Consider the following 16027-nt stretch of genomic DNA (forward strand, 5'->3'; position numbering starts at 1 on the left):
TCAGCTTCTTATGTTTGCCAAGCACTGAGCAACGTCATTGATTTGGACTTGTTTGTTTGGGCTCTTCGTAGGGCTGTCAAGTGATTAAAAAAATTAATTGTGATTAATTGTGCAATTAATCGTACTGTTAAACAATAATAGAATACCATTTATTTAAATATTTTTGGATGTTTTCTACATTTTCAAATATATTGATTTCAATTACAACACAGAATACAAAGTGTACAGTGCTCACTTTATATTTATTTTTTATTACAAATATTTACACTGTAAAAAACAAAAGAAATAGTATATTTCAATTCACCTAAAACAAATACTGTAGTGCAATCTCTTTATCATGAAAGTTGAACTTTCAAATGTAGAATTATGTACAAAAAATAACTGCATTCAAAAATAAAACAATGTAAAACTTTAGAACCGACAAGTCCACTCAGTCCTACTTCAGCCAATCGCTCAGACAAACAAGTTTGGTTACAATTTGCAGGAGAAAATGCTGCCCGCTTCTTGTTTACAATGTCACCTGGAAGTGAGAACAGGCCTTCACATACAACTGTTGTAGCCAGCATCGCAAGATATTTACGTGCCAGGTGTGCTAAAGATTCATATGTCCCAGGCAAACAGAGGGAGTTTGCCTGGGAGTTCACCCGAGGGGAGTTCGCACTGAGTGTTTCTGCCTTTCAGGCTCCTGTGAGCAGTACACACAACATCTGAGGAGCCTCTTAGAAGGAAAACGTGGATAGTGAGTGATCAGCTGTTGTGACCTGCTCAAAATGTGCCATGTTTGTCTTTCTCCCAGAGGACAAGAAGCAACTTTGCCTGTACGAAGTGCAAGCTGGTCTGCATATTGGAAGAGAAGGTTAGAAGATTAGAGAACCAGGTATCAACCCTGCGTTGCATCAGAGAAAATGAAGATTTTCTGGATAGAAGTCAGTGTTTGGTTCTGGAAGCAAAACATGCTGAGGAATCAGTGAGTGCACTGCAGAACGGGGAAGAATATTGGCAACAGGTGACCTCCAGAAGAAGAAAGAGGAGAACCTATGTACCCCCAATGCAGATAGAGGTGTGAAACCATTTTGAGGCTCTTTCCACAGGTACTATTGCAGAGAAGGATTTGGAAAAGCCCTCTGAGGGAAGGTACCAGAAGGAGACCCCATCAGCCAGAAGGCATGGGATGCATTATCCTAGGGATGGGGGTTCCATGACCATCACTCCCAAGAGGAGGAGACGGGTGGTGGTGGTCGGGGACTCCCTCCTAAGGGGGACGGAGTCATCCATATGCTGACAAGACCAGGAGACTCGAGAAGTGTGCTGCTTGCCTGGAGCTAGAATCCAGGATGTGACTGAGTGTTCGCAGAGACTGATCAAGACCTCAGACCACTAGCCCTTCCTACTTCTCCATGTGGGCACCACTGATACTGCCAAGAATGACCTTGAGCGGATCAATGCAGACTGAGTGGCTCTGGGAAGAAGGATAAAGGAGTTTGAGGCGCAAGTGGTGTTCTCTGCGAAAGTGTTCTTAAAATAAACATGTGCTGGGTCATCATCCAAGACTGCTATAAACGTGAAACATATGGCAGAATGCAGGTAAAACAGAACAGGAGACATACAATTCTCCCCCACGGAGTTCAATCACAAATTTAATTAACGCATTATTTTTTAATGAGCATCATTAGCATGTCCTCTGGAATGGTGGCAAGTGGTGTTCTCTGCGAAAGTGTTCTTAAAATAAACATGTGCTGGGTCATCATCCAAGACTGCTATAAACGTGAAATATATGGCAGAATGCAGGTAAAACAGAACAGGAGACATACAATTCTCCCCCAAGGAGTTCAATCGCAAATTTAATTAACGCATTATTTTTTAATTAGCATCATTAGCATGTCCTCTGGAATGGTGGATGAAGCATGAAGAGGCATATGAATGTTTAGCATACCTGACATGTAAATACCTTGAAACGCTGGCTACAAAAGTGCCATGCCAATGCCTGTTCTCACAGATAAGAAGAAAATAAGAAGCAATCAGCAGTATCTCCTGTAAATGTAAACAAACTTATTTGTCTTAGCAACTGGCTGAACAAGAAGTAGGACTGAGTGGACTTGAAGGCTCTAAACGTTTACATTGTTTTGTTTTTGAGTGGTGTTATGTAACAAAAAAAATTACATTTGTAAGTTACACTTTCATGATAAAGAGATTGCACTACAGTACTTGTATGATATGAACTGAAAAATACTATTTCTTTTATCATTTTTACAGTGCAAATATTTGTAACCAGAAATAATAATATAAAGTGAGCTGTCAAGGTTCCTTCCCCACTCTGAACTCTAGGGTACAGATGTGGGGACCTGCATGAAAACCTCCTAAGCTTACTTTTACCAGCTTAGGTTAAAACTTCCCCAAGGTACAAACTATTTTACCCTTTGCCCTTGGACTTCCACTGCCACCACCAAACGTTTATCTGGGTTTATTTTTATTAGGAAAGCGTTGTTTGGAAACATCTTCCCCCCCCCAAAATCCTCCCATCCCTTGCACCCCACTTTCTGGGGAAGGTTTGATAAAAATCCTCACCAATTTGCATAGGTGACCACAGACCCAATCCCTTGGATCTTAAGAACAATGAAAAAAAGCATTCAGTTCCCAAAAAGAAGAATTTTAATAGAAGTAACAATAAAAAGAAGCACCTCTGTAAAATGAGGATGGTAAATACCTTACAGGGTAATCAGATTCCAAACATAGAGAATCCCTCTAGGCAAAACCTTAAGTTACAAAAAGACACACAGACATGAATATCCATTCTATTCAGCACAACTTAATTTCTCAGCCATTTAAAGAAATCAAAATCTAACACATATCTAGCTGGATTACTTACTAAGTTCTAAGACTCCATTCCTGTTCTGTCCCCGGCAAAAGCACCACACAGACAGACACAGACCCTTTGTTTTTCTCCCTCCTCCCAGCTTTTGAAAGTATCTTGTCTCCTCATTGGTCATTTTGGTCAGGTGCCAGCGAGGTTATCCTAGCTTCTTAACCCTTTACAGGTGAGAGGATTTTTTTTCTCTGGCCAGGAGGGATTTTAAAGGGGTTTACCCTTCCCTTTATATTTATGACATGAGCACTGTACACTTTGTATTCTGTGTTGAAATAGAAATCAATATATTTGAAAATGTAGAAAAACATCCAAAATATTTAATAAATTTCAATAAGTTTAACAGTGAGATTAATTGCGATTAATTTTTTTAATCTCAGTTAATTTTTTGGCGTTAATCACTTGAGTTAACTGCGACTAATCAACAGCCCTATTTCTTCGTTGTACACCCAGATGGAGCCTGAGTGGGAGACATACTTTCTGTTAAACCAAGAGGCCTCCTTTAAACCCATTCTCACAACACTCAAAAGTTAGGGCTTATTTTCACTACCGGGGTAAACTGAATAACATAAATATGCGAATAACATAGCTGGAGTCAACGTACCTTGGGTTGACTTACCCCGGTGTCTTCACTGCGCTGTGTTGATGGGATACGCTTTCTAGTCGATTTACCTTACTCTTCTCGGGGAGCTAGAGTACTGGAGTCGACCGGAGAGCACTCTGTCATCGATTTAGCGGGTCTTCACTAGACCCGCTAAATCGACACCCAGTGCATCATATGTAGCAGCAGCAATCTCCCCGGTAGTGAAGACAAACCCTTACACTTTGTTTTTGAGGCATTATACTCCTAGAAACTCAACCGCAATTGCACGTATTTCCTTAATAGTGTAACACTGGGTGGTTTTTGCGGTGTTCCACATAAACAGCTTTGGAAATGTGTTGATGTAAAATGGAATCAAAAACAGTGTCTAGGATTTGCCTTGCATTCAAAGCAGGAACACGTAAAGCCCATGTCATGAAATTAAGGTCTGCAAGGCAGCCATCTAGGGGTAGCAAGGAGGTTTTCACTGCAGCAAAGAGTCACTTGACAACAAGACCCCTGAGTTTTGAGAGCACCTCTTTGAAGCATAGGAAATGGAAGGTGGTCTAGTCAGGCCTAGAATATCCCCACACTTCAGCTGCCTATTACTGGGCTTCAGGGAGAAGCTGACCAGAAGATACTGTGTTCCTGGATCCACCCTTAATGACAGAGGCTGTAGGAAAAGTCTGGCTGACCAGAAGACAAGTTCCCTGCCTTAGCAAGTGGGAGGAAAAAGCTACGGTGAAGGAGAGAGAAAATCAGAGAAGATGGGGAAGGAAAGTTTGGGGTTACCTGCTTTGTTTACTTCGGATGAGTGGGAGGAAAGAACTTTTATCCCCATGCTAATATATTTAGTGCTGGCCTTTCAAGCAGTATAATAAAAATGGTGTAAAGATGTTATTTTTCTGTCTAAGAAACAAAATCTTACATTGCAAAATCTAAGTCAGAATCAAGTCAGAAGATGCTATCACAGGCAGGTTGGGAAGCTTGAGAGATTGCCTTATTTATGAAGAGAAAAGTCCCTTGTTCTGTGTTGCCAAATACTGGTTTTTATTTTCCACTTTTCTTACTGGAGGAGCCATGAATGAGAAGCAGGTATTCATGAAAACTAGTCATCACCCGAGGAGAGTGACATTTGAGGGTTGCTGAAAGCCTGGAACATGTAAAATTCTGTGGTAATGCTGGTACCCAATGTGCCATGCCACCAATACATCCTCTGCTTCTCCTCTAATATGTATGGTGCCAGAAATAAACAGACTATGGAAGCAAGATCCCTACACTGCTAGAGACTGTATAGTTGTAACTGCTCAGGCTTAGAGGGACAGAGTGAAATCAGTGCCGGTGCTGACTGGGTTTACACTGTGTCCTGGTGTTGATTAAAAGGTAATTTGGCAGCAGTGTGATATTAAGTACCTTTATTGCCTTCCCTAATTATTAACAAAGTCTTCTAAGAGAAGTTGAATAGTCCTTCATAGAGTAGAGACTTCTATTTGAACAATGAGGACACACGGGCAGTCCCATTGTAGTGGCCACTGTGCTGTTTATCTCAGTTCAGGTTCTTTGCTGGAGGAGTGGGAAGCTCTGCAGAGTCAGCACACTTGGGCACTGGAATGAATTGAGCCTTGGGTCACTTTCAAGAGATCCCATCTTTCTGGCACTTGGGGCATCATTGCTGAGCTCTAAAGGGAGCCATATCCACTCCATCCTGGTCAGATAGAGGATCACTGAAATGTGTAGGGCATAAGGAAATCCTTCTCAAGAGATCCCCAGGAATCACTGGTAACAGAAATATTCTGCCTTTCTTTGTGAGGGCGTCTTGGTGGGCCATAATGGAGGCAGAATGCATACAGGTTAGAGGTCTTTGCTTTACCCGGACAGAGAAGAAAGGCAAATGACTAAATGGAATATCCTACAGTATTTCACTTAGGTTCATCCTTGGAGAGAAGAGCAATTGGCTATCGCTGAGCTTCTCTGAAGGAGAAACTTACGTAATTAGGGTAAGATGAGTATCTGGTATAAGGATCAAAAGTATTATTTGGCATAAAGGTTCTACGTAAGTTTATTATTATTATTATAGTTGTGCTTTGTGATCTAAGGATAAAAGTGCATCCAAGGCATTAGGTTCATTCCCATCAAAATTAAACATCCTGAATTTAGAAAAGAAGAAGTGCTTAAAATCTACAGCTGCCATGTCCCAGCAATAAGGACAAAGAAATAGCCTATTTTAGGATGAGAGACATTTTTACCAATGGTCTCAGAGTAGAAGCCATCCGATGCATCCGATGAAGTGAGCTGTAGCTCACGAAAGCTTATGCTCAAATAAATGTGTTAGTCTCTAAGGTGCCACAAGTACTCCTTTTCTTTTTACCAATGTTTTCTAATCTAATTTCACAAAAAGAGGCAGGGAACCTCTGTTACACCTTGGGAATCGTGATCAAAGCCAAGTGGGTAGGTCAAGTACAATTTCACTTGTACTCCAGAGGAGCCAACTTCCTTCTTTGGAGAAGGACAGGAATACATTAATATAATTAAATTAGCCAGGTGATAGCAGAGAAACTTTAGACTTGTGGAACCAGGGAAGACCAGCTCCCTCAATTCATAGCATAAACAGTCTATGAATGCTCTGATACAATGATATAGCAACCGTCTCACAGCCAAATCCTACTATTAGCTCACTATTTCAAATGTCTCCAGAAGGAGGCAGAGCTCATATTTGATTACAATTAGCCCATCTCATTTTGAAGCATGCTGGTTCCTAATGTTTTTATAACACAACGAAAACATACCATATTAGGATTTTCTAATACGTCCCTTTGCCTTAATCCATCTACGAGAAAACTGGATTAAAACATACAGGGATTGAGTCTCAGGTCACTTAGGGTCAGCTTTGCACTGCTGTAACTCTACTGATTCCAGTAGAGTTTTTCCCTGTTTACACTGATGTAAGAGAGAGAAGCAAACCCACTTTTCAGTATACTTCAGCTTAATGCCTTGCTCCCAGGAGCTGGGGTTTTCTACATCTCAGTACCAATCCAACTGGTATCAGTGCTTCATGCTAGGAAATCTCCACAATCCAAAGGATAAAGGCAAATTCAGAAAAGAAATTAAGTTCTGGGTGAGCTGGAAAGTTTGATGTACAACAGTCACTAAAACTCTAAGCAAACCTTACCTGTCATCAATAGAGTCCACTTTCTCTTGGATCTTGTCAGAGTTAATGTTCCCATCGCTAAAGAGCCTCCTGCCAGTTTCGACAACTGCATTGAGCTTTTCCTCATTGGCATCCATTGTGGTCATGAAATCCTCCTGTTTTCTAATAGCAGCTTCTGCTCCTTCCAAGGTAGTGGGCATTTCAGTATGGGCCAAAACATATTCCTTTTATTAAGAAAAATATATCAGACAAAAAAGCGTAAGATGTGTTAATTGCTATCTGCTTGACAGAGAGAGGCTCCCCATACCGTGAACTAGAGTGTTTCTCATCTTTGTGAGAAAAAAAACTTGCTATCTTTAGCTAGGCAATTGCAATAAGTGGTGTCAATTTGTCAGAGATTAATGCAAGGAACTAAATTACTGTCCACTTACCTGGTTATTAAGAAATGCTTCAGCTTGCTTAGTGTCTCTGAGAAACAGCTGGTAGGCGTGAGACTGTGAAAGGAGGTTTTGCCTATTCTCCCACATTTTGTGAAGCTCATTCCACCCAGTGTCCAAAGCCTGCAGGCGCTGGCGTAAGAACATATACTGTGCATCGGTTTGTCCTTGGGTTACCATCTCGCCCATGTCTCTCATTTTCTGGTAGTCTTCCTCATAATTGTTGATTTCATTCTTAATATTCTCATGCTGAGTGAGCAGCTTCTCAGCCTCAGTCAGTGTGTTTGGCATGTCTTCTGAGGCAATCGCAGTCTGGGTTCTGGATAGCCAGGACTGGAAGTCGTCCAGGTCACGCAAAAACTGCTGTAGTTTGCTTGCCTCTCCAAGGGACTCTTCCCGGTTCTTGAGGGTAGTTTTCATTTCTTCCCACACATCGCTGATTTCTGCAAGCCTCGACAGGATGGCCTGAGCTTGGTCAGGATGTTCAGATTCCAACTTTTCAGCCTCTTTTTGCAGGTCACTTAGCTTAGCCTCAATGGCTACCAAATCACGTTCCATACCCGTCAACTTTCTCTGAAGGGCCATTACTCCAGTCAGATCATTGCCCAGATCTTGTGTGGATTCAATTACTTTGGTCTTTTCCCTGATCCAGGATTTGGTTTCATTACACTCAAGATGGTAATTCTGGATACTCAGAGCAGAGATAAGAGCATCTTTCTTTCTGTCTACCAGTTCCCTGAACTGGCTCCATCTAAAAATGGGGAGGAGAGAAAAGCAGAGAAACTGAGGGTAATATACAATAATGGTAAAGTCTAATGTCAACATTTCTGAATGAGGAAAATGGCTGAAGTAAGCCTGTTGAACTTTTAAATAACCTCTTTTTGGTTTTTTTTGTTCTCCCCCCCACAGTGAGCTACAGTGTATACTAGAAAACACCAGATAGCAATGGACTGGATTTCAACATTTTCACTTTTTGCAGGGTCAAATATTTTCTGCAGGTTACACTCTAACTCTCTGGATTTTCCGCATAGCGTGAATGCACATGAAGACTAAAACTAAGACTCTAAGAGCAGGTTTGTAAAATATGCTGTACCAGTTGATTTTTACAACAAAATATTTAGCACATTAAGTCTTCATATTATCACAGATTTATAGCTACAGTAGTAAGGGCCTAATTCAGAGTCCATTGATGTCAATGGAACAACTCTGGCTTTGAATCAGGCCCTAAGAGAGAGGCAGAATTTTTAAAAAAAAACAGAACTATGCCAGTTTTCACTAGGTGAAAACCAGACCCTGCCCATTTCAAAAACATATATATAAAATACACAGAAACACAAAAGAAACAACGCTAACCATGTCCTCTAATCTCAAGTTTCCACATGTCATCTGTCATTAACCCACCTTGTATTGAGTTTGTCTTGCTGAGCCTTGATCTCCTTTTCACTTGGATGACCACTGTGCATCAGCTGTCTAGCAATTTGATTTACCACTGCAACACGGGATGCCTGATTGTTCATTTCTGGTTCTAAGCTTTCAAATCTGAAAAAAAGATCATAAAGGCATTGGGAACCCTCAGTCACAGACAAGATAAGACTAGAGTGAGGCACACAGGTAGCTGATATACAACAGGACCTCCTCACAATTCTATTCTCACCTGTGTTGGATCACTTCCAGGTCTTCAAGCTTCTCTGGAATCTCCATATTGTTGAGCCACTGCTCCTTTTCATCAATCCAAAGTTCACAAGCATCTGCTTCACTGAACATCTTATACAGAGCAAGGGTATCTTGTAGAGCTTGTTTACGGAGCCGTGTCAGTTCAGCGACCTCTTTGTATCTTTCCTCTATTCCAGACAACCTGCCTTGAACATCTGGAGATTCGGCGTGTTCCTGAGGCAGAGCTTTTGCTTGCTCATGCAGTGAGTCAATGGTTGGCCTATAGTTTGCAATCTCTTCAGCAACATCTTTGTGTTTCTTGACCAAGGACTGAGTAGAATACTCATCGTGACCAACATCATTGCTGGAGACAATTTTGAGGATGTCCAACATCCATGCATCAATATCATCAGCATCAGCTTGGAACTGATGAAGAAGAGAGGCTTCCTCCAGGCGTTTCTTCCTAATGGCAGACAGCTGCTCCAGGTTAGCCCATTGCTCTCGCATATCCTTAATTCTCTCTCTAATTTTTTCAGACCCAAAGTGCTCCTCAGCAATCATATCTTCACCTTCTTTTATTGCCTGCTGGAAGTTGCCACTACGGCCACTCATTTCATCTTCAAATGCCTTATGCTTGCTCAAGAGACGGACAATGCTAGTTAGGTCCTTCCCATAGTCATCAGATGACAAGATCTGCTCCTTTTCTCTGATCCAGCCCTCTTCTTCTGCCATTTCCCAGAAGAATTTCCACAGACGCCTGGATTCTTCCAAGCGAGCTTGGCGTTCGGCTGCTAACTGGCATAGCTCTTGGTAACAAAACTCCATATGAGCTACACGATCTCTGATAACTTGTGGATCACACGGTTTGTAACCTGATCAGACAGAAATGTATTAGAGTTCAATCTTACTTATTTTTACCTGTAAAACTAGAGCACCTAGGACTCTTAATGCTTGCAGAGTAGCCATCACAGAGTAGCTGAGTGCACTAAAAGACTAGAGTACCAGTCAAACCTCACTCTAAGTTATTTGTGTGTAAGTCCTGAGTATTCTCAGCGAATTCAGATAAATTACTTTCGATTTACCCTACTGAACTCAAGAGCAAAATGGCAGTACAAAAACGGGGAAGTTTTACTCTAGTGTAATTTAGTGAAATTCCTCTTGATTTACATTACTGTGTACGAGATCAGAGTCAGATCCAATAACTTGAACTGTAACCATTAGAAAGAGGTGAAATGGGAAATTGTAAGGCAAAAGGAATGACTGGTAAAAAGTTACAAAATCTGCTAGCTACTAGTGTGAAATGCCATGCAAAATACAGTGCCATGATGAATTCTGAGAAGGTAACTGGCCAAATTTACCTCTGGCATAAGTAAATCCAACTTGAATCAATGGAGATGGGCCCACTTACGCTGGTGAATTTAGCCCAATGTGTATTATACGGCTAATGAAGCTCAATAAATATGTAACCAAAATTATTGTCTCTTCAAACCTAACACATAAGTAAAACTACAACTTACCTTCTCCATCTGTGGCAAATTTCTGAGCAGATGCATTGACTCCCCGCACTCTTTCAGCCTGAATGGCAATGTCTGCCTCCACCAGCGCATGCTTCTGTAACAGGTCTTCTACCCCTAACAAATGCTTGCCATAGTCTTGAGATAGCAGAAGCACCTGCTCAAAGAAAGCAAGTTAAAAGTCTGAGTTAGTCACTATTAAAACAATCTACTTCATGCACCTCCCAAAGCACAGAACTAGAGATTCTCACCGCAGTGCAACCGGCCACACGGTAAAAGTCTCCTTTACAGATATAAGACCCCAGGCATCAAGTAGCATTTTCATGACTGCGTTTTTATTTTTTTTTAATTCTTTTTTAGCCAATAGAGCACTTTTATGCCACCTATAAGCATAGAATGAGCAATATTTACATATGATGGGCCAAGTTCTGCTCTCAGTACTCTGGTTTAAATCTGGAGTGATACCAGTAATTTACATAGAGCCATTACAGATTTACACTGGTGACAATATATTTCGGCCAATATTTTCTCTATATTTTCAAAACTCTATTACGCAAAAAGGGCTTCGTTGTGCCACTGAAACAGTCTTGTGTTGGGGAGGGTGTAGAACTGTATTGCCTAGGGGAGCACTGGGAGACGTTCTGCCTCCCTTAGCTCCTGGGCACTGCACGCAGCTACTGCAGCCCTTATGGGGGTGCAGTGTCATTCCTCTGCACAGCCAGTCAGCTCTGCTGGCTGACAGGTAAGGAAGAATGGATGGAGCCATGGCCCTGCCCCTCTCCCCAGCTCAAAGACAGGTGGGAAACAGTTTGCATGTTCTCTTGAGCACAGCAGCTGCAAGTCTTCTTGGCCCTCATGAGAGCTGCACAGCTGAGGAAGAGAGGTCCTTATCTCCTTCCACCCACATGTGCATTGCATAAAGGGTCTGGCCCAGAATGAGTACTGCATTGAATGTAAATCTGCCTTCCCCAAACAGAGACAAGCAAAAATAAAATATTACTTTGTTTAGAAGGTGAGAGAAGTACTTGGGGGTTTTTTGTAGCTGTTTTCATTTTATATTTTAAAAAAAGTCCAGCATTGTGTATCAAGAAGTGAACTGATGTACGTGAATGGAGAGCTCCTGCTTTTGAACATTTGGTTCCTGACATTATGTTTAAAACAAACATAATTCAAACAGATAAAGGACACACATAATCTGTAACAGCAGCAGTTTCCTGCCATCATCTTATCTTGGTGACATTTACCTTCATTTCATCCATCCAGTCCATAATGTAAAGCATTTCCTGGAATATCTTTTGCAGACCAAGGTTCATCTCCAGTCTTTGTCTACGTGCCCTGAGTAGCTCCAGCAGGTACTCCCACAGGCGTATAACATTGTCTTTTCTTGCAGTGATGCGTTTGATATCATGGTAATTCTCAGTCTCAAGTTCCTTTGCAACAGCAACCACCGCCTGGACTCGTTCTTCATATGCAGCAATGTCTGTTTCAATGGCCTCGTGTTTTTTAGTGGCAGCCTCCACGGCTGGAAGGTCAAAACCAAAGTTATCCTGTAAATGCACAGAATTCATTTTAGTAATGCTTGTGCATCAAAAATGCTATTGCTCAAACAAAGCTGCGTAATGTTACTTTTGATTATTCAAAACAAATTTGCTAACAACGGTGGCTTCAAAATACTCTGAAAATACATCCATTGATAAAAACAGCAGATATATTACTGGGAAAATCATGAATTGGCCTTATGGCAAGGGGACCTCACAGGCATTTTCTGTCTCTAATGTCAATGAATCAAGTTCATTCCTGGTGTAATTCCACTGAATTCACTAGCCATTTACTTGGTCCTTCCATTTCATGGAAATAATGAATATTGGGGAGACATTCCTGCATAGTTTTCTACTGAGTCTAGACTTGCCGAATTAGTTCAGAGGGAGTCTAACACACACAGCACAAACTAGCATGAAGTAGGGAACACGCATTGCGCGCAGAAACTGTATCCCATAATTACTCACGGTGATAAGTTTAGTCATACAAATAGTTCTGAAAGCACCACCTGAGAAACCAGACGTTGATTTTCACTCAGCCAAGTTTCTCTCATAGCTGCCTTGCGATCAAATCTCCGTGCAAGTTGTTCCAGTTTCTCTTGTCTTATGAGCTCATTTCGCAGTGCCAGTTCTCTTTCATGTTCAGCTTTTTCCAGTCTTTCCCAGGCCTGAAGAGATGAAAAAAATGAATCATCATATTCTTTAGATTCACTTTTTTAAAGAACTTTGAGAAATCACACCAACTTTGCATGAAATCAATACTGTGGACTAAAATTAATTCCTGATGTAAATTCACTGTGGCCAAAGCAGTTACATAAGGGACGAATTTGGCCCATGTTGTTTAGTGAAAGAGCACAGGACTGTCAGGCTTTATACCCACCTCTGCCAATGCGTGGCCAAGACAGAACTACTTACACTTTCAGTTCCTCAATTTACCTGCCTATGAACTGGGTATCAAATGTGCCTACCTCACAGGAATGTTGTGAGGATCTTTCTTTATTTGTTTTAAATCTGTTTTCTTTAAACAAAACAATTGGTTTGAATTTGTACATCCAAGTGTGTTTAATCTTTCCTCAAAAGAGCTAAAATCTTTCCCTTTTAGGGAGAGAAAATATGATTCACCTGTTCTCTCTCCTAAATCATTCTCCACATAGATCTTTAAGGTCTGACTTTTAGAAAAAGAGCAGAACACTGGGTTCTATTTCTTTTGTTGCATGAGACATTTTTTAAAAAGTAAAAAGCTGTTCACGTACATTAAGCTATTGCCATAAAAATTACATATTAAAATCAAGCTAATCAGCATTACAGATCCTTCTCATCAAAAACAAAAATATCCCCAGTTAATCAGACACTATCCTAGATTCCTCTAAATCCTAACAGATGTGACTTTGCCTGAAACCAAGTATTTTAGGCATTCACAGGCACAGGAGCAGGAGCATAACATAAACAGGGGAGTTGTGCAGTTTATTGCTCTCCCGGATGCAGAGTGAAGCACAGACACCAGTAACAGCTGCTCTGGGAATTCCAAGCATGATAAAAAGCAAATTAGGAAGGCTCACAGTTTGAAGCCATTTGTTATCCCCAAGAGATCTTGTCAGACCTGTTGCTGTTCAGTCAGCTGTAGCTGAGTAACAGCTAGTTGTATAAACTCTGACTGGGAACCAACAAGATTGTTCCCAGTGGCTTCACACAAACCTTCTCCTTCCCTAACTCTCTCGCATAGTGGACATTAGGACAGAGACACTTATGGGGCAAATTCTGCCCCCTGTTCTGTGGCCAAGGAAGACCCTTGATTCACTGTGGAACTCTGTTCTGCTTTAGCTGCCAGGGGGCTTTGATGGCAGGTAGAGCGCATTGGAAAATGGGGTATGGGGGGAAGGGAGATCACTAAATGTTGTTTCTCTTTTCTGTCAGAGGGCCTGCCTACACAGCAACTGGGAGGGTGCTAGCCACCCAAGTACAATCCCACCTAACCCCCTGTACGCAGGTGGCGAGCCCCAACTGCCAGGGCCATACTACTATTTTTAGCATGCTAGCTTGAGCCAAGCTACTGCGTGTCTGTCTACCCGCACTGGGAAGCACAATCACAGCTGCTCCGTAGATATACCCAGTGAGTCGGGACTAATGAGAAGCAGGGCAAGGCCAGTGGATCTACAGCTACAAAACACCAGTCACCATTTCCCCCAGCAGAGGGAGCATATGCAAGTGCTGCAGATGCTGCTGCAGCCTTGAGGCTACATTAGTGGTTATCCAGTGTGGCCTGCAGGAAAAGTCATTCTACCCCCTCAATCCTTTAGGATCCCCTGCATCAATCCAGGGGTCCTGGGGTTGGTGCGGGGGACAGTTTTCTCCCTAGCGAGCTGGAAGTAAGATTAAAAGAAAAGAAACATTTGACATGCACATAAGGAGCTGAGAAAACAGAGTTTATGCTTTCACCTTGTTAATGTCCGAGATGAGTTTGCCCTCCCGTGGCATGTATACTTTCTGATTGTTAGCCCTCATTTTGCTTTGGATGGTGAAAAGCAGTACTTCTAAGTTTCCTTTTTCTGTAAATCTAGACACAAATTCCCAAAAGAAAACAGGGTTAAAATGAATATTTCATCACTTCTAATGAACTAAAGAGTGCTTTCTTGAAGGACTGACGTTGTTCATAGCTCAGTAATACAATTATTATTAGTCTTTTTTTTCTGTTTCATTGCGGGTGAAAGCAGGAAGGACAGGAGTAGTGCCCACGAGAACCAACTGGTTCAAATGTCACAATGATTGCACAAAGTCAGCCGATTTGTTTTTATATATTGAAATCCCTCGGGGAGGGGGGAGGCAGTTTTTTTATTTCATGAACTGACCTAGTTAATCTACTGACACAGAATTTAAGGCTAGATTCAAAGTTCATTGAAGTCAATGAGACTCTTTCTTTTGAATCAGGCCTTTAGAGCACTTCCTAGAAAATACACTCATTTTATAGGCACTATGAAACCAACCGCAATTGTAATGCATCTGGACGGTGATTATTATTAATGAAAACTGCATTAATTGATTATACATATTTACAGGGTCATAACATTACAAGGCAGCTTACAGAACTAAAGAGACTTAGTTTCTTGTTACATCAGTTTTTAGCATTCAAAGTTATGTTTTGTAAGACCAGAGACACTTGCTCTTGATCTGGGATAAACAATGAAATACTATTATTAGCTGTGTACATGTATTATACAGTGCTGACATGCATAAATGGTGGCATTATTGTCTGATAATGATACTCTATTGCTCCTTGCAGTACTTTACTATGAGTAGTTATGAGTGGCTGCTGCGAGGCAGTATCTGCTGGTATCTTGCAAATGGCACAGTGTTTTTCTTGTTCTACTGTGTGTGTGGGTGAGTGAAAGAGTGAAAGATCAGGACTAAGTAGAAATAAGATACCAGAGGTTTTTAAGCTATTTTCTTAAGATGAGATTAATAAAAAAACAAAAGCAGAGTGATTGAGTTTACTTAGGTGGTTTCTCCACTGTGCGGTAAGTGTTGAATGCCTGTAGCTGCTGTTGCACACCAACCAGTGAGTTGGCAAATTTGCGATTGTTCAGGATGATAATCGTTTGTTCAATCCACTCAAGAAGGTCAGAAGCCAGCGATTCATATTTTTCAATCATTTTCTCTGTTTCAATAGCATTGTCAAGCACCTGTAACAAGCAGCACAAAACAACTGAGGAACAAGGCCAGACCAGTTCAAACGCATTTCAATCCTACATCTACGTTAAAGAGACCGTGCAGGGGAACTTAGCTTACAGATCAATGGCTAATTCCTGAGTACAACAGGGGATAGGATAACTGAGGAGTGGGGACCCTGCACTGCTCTGCAGTGAATTCCCATGATCCCAGGCAAACTGAGGGGGCAGGATGTGGTGATTGATCGACTGAGAAAGAATTCCCGTTCAGTCTGTCTCAAGGGCAAGGATGGTGGCTGCTGTGCAAAGTGGGAGAGAAAGCATGTGTGCTTTTTTAAACAAGGGACTCCTCAAGGCTGCAAAGAAGGGGAGAGAGAAACTCTTGGGGGTGGGAAGCAGTTATTGGGCAGGAGAAAGCCACGTCTATGTAAAGTTAACAAGCAAAATAAAATATCAGCTAAATGGTTTTTGTTAAGATATGGATGGAAATATCAGGAAAGATTAAGCACTTCCTATATTTTATAGGAATATATAGTGTTCACGTCCATAATTAAAAGCTAACATATACAATGGGCTGAAGCGCTCACTAGAAATGAATAGTTAGTTTGCTGCATCACAAATAAAATCTTAGC

General features: G+C 41.4%; 1 protein-coding gene across 5 annotated transcripts in view; it reads right to left on the reverse strand.

The window, feature by feature from the left end:
• SPTBN1 (spectrin beta, non-erythrocytic 1) overlaps positions 1 to 16027 on the reverse strand; it is a 214493-nt gene that overhangs the window by 55481 nt on the left and 142985 nt on the right. For all 5 annotated transcript variants that reach the window (XM_073339156.1, XM_073339157.1, XM_073339158.1 and 2 more), the window contains 9 exons: positions 15223 to 15410; positions 14170 to 14287; positions 12243 to 12401; positions 11440 to 11742; positions 10199 to 10352; positions 8683 to 9553; positions 8430 to 8567; positions 7023 to 7779; positions 6613 to 6815 (listed from right to left, as the gene is read on the reverse strand). In XM_073339156.1, coding sequence (XP_073195257.1) covers positions 6613 to 6815; positions 7023 to 7779; positions 8430 to 8567; positions 8683 to 9553; positions 10199 to 10352; positions 11440 to 11742; positions 12243 to 12401; positions 14170 to 14287; positions 15223 to 15410 — 2891 coding nt within the window. The remainder of the gene's footprint in view (positions 1 to 6612; positions 6816 to 7022; positions 7780 to 8429; positions 8568 to 8682; positions 9554 to 10198; positions 10353 to 11439; positions 11743 to 12242; positions 12402 to 14169; positions 14288 to 15222; positions 15411 to 16027) is intronic.

Source organism: Lepidochelys kempii, chromosome 3 (genome assembly GCF_965140265.1).
Source record: "Lepidochelys kempii isolate rLepKem1 chromosome 3, rLepKem1.hap2, whole genome shotgun sequence".
Classification (NCBI taxonomy): Eukaryota; Metazoa; Chordata; order Testudines; family Cheloniidae; genus Lepidochelys; species Lepidochelys kempii.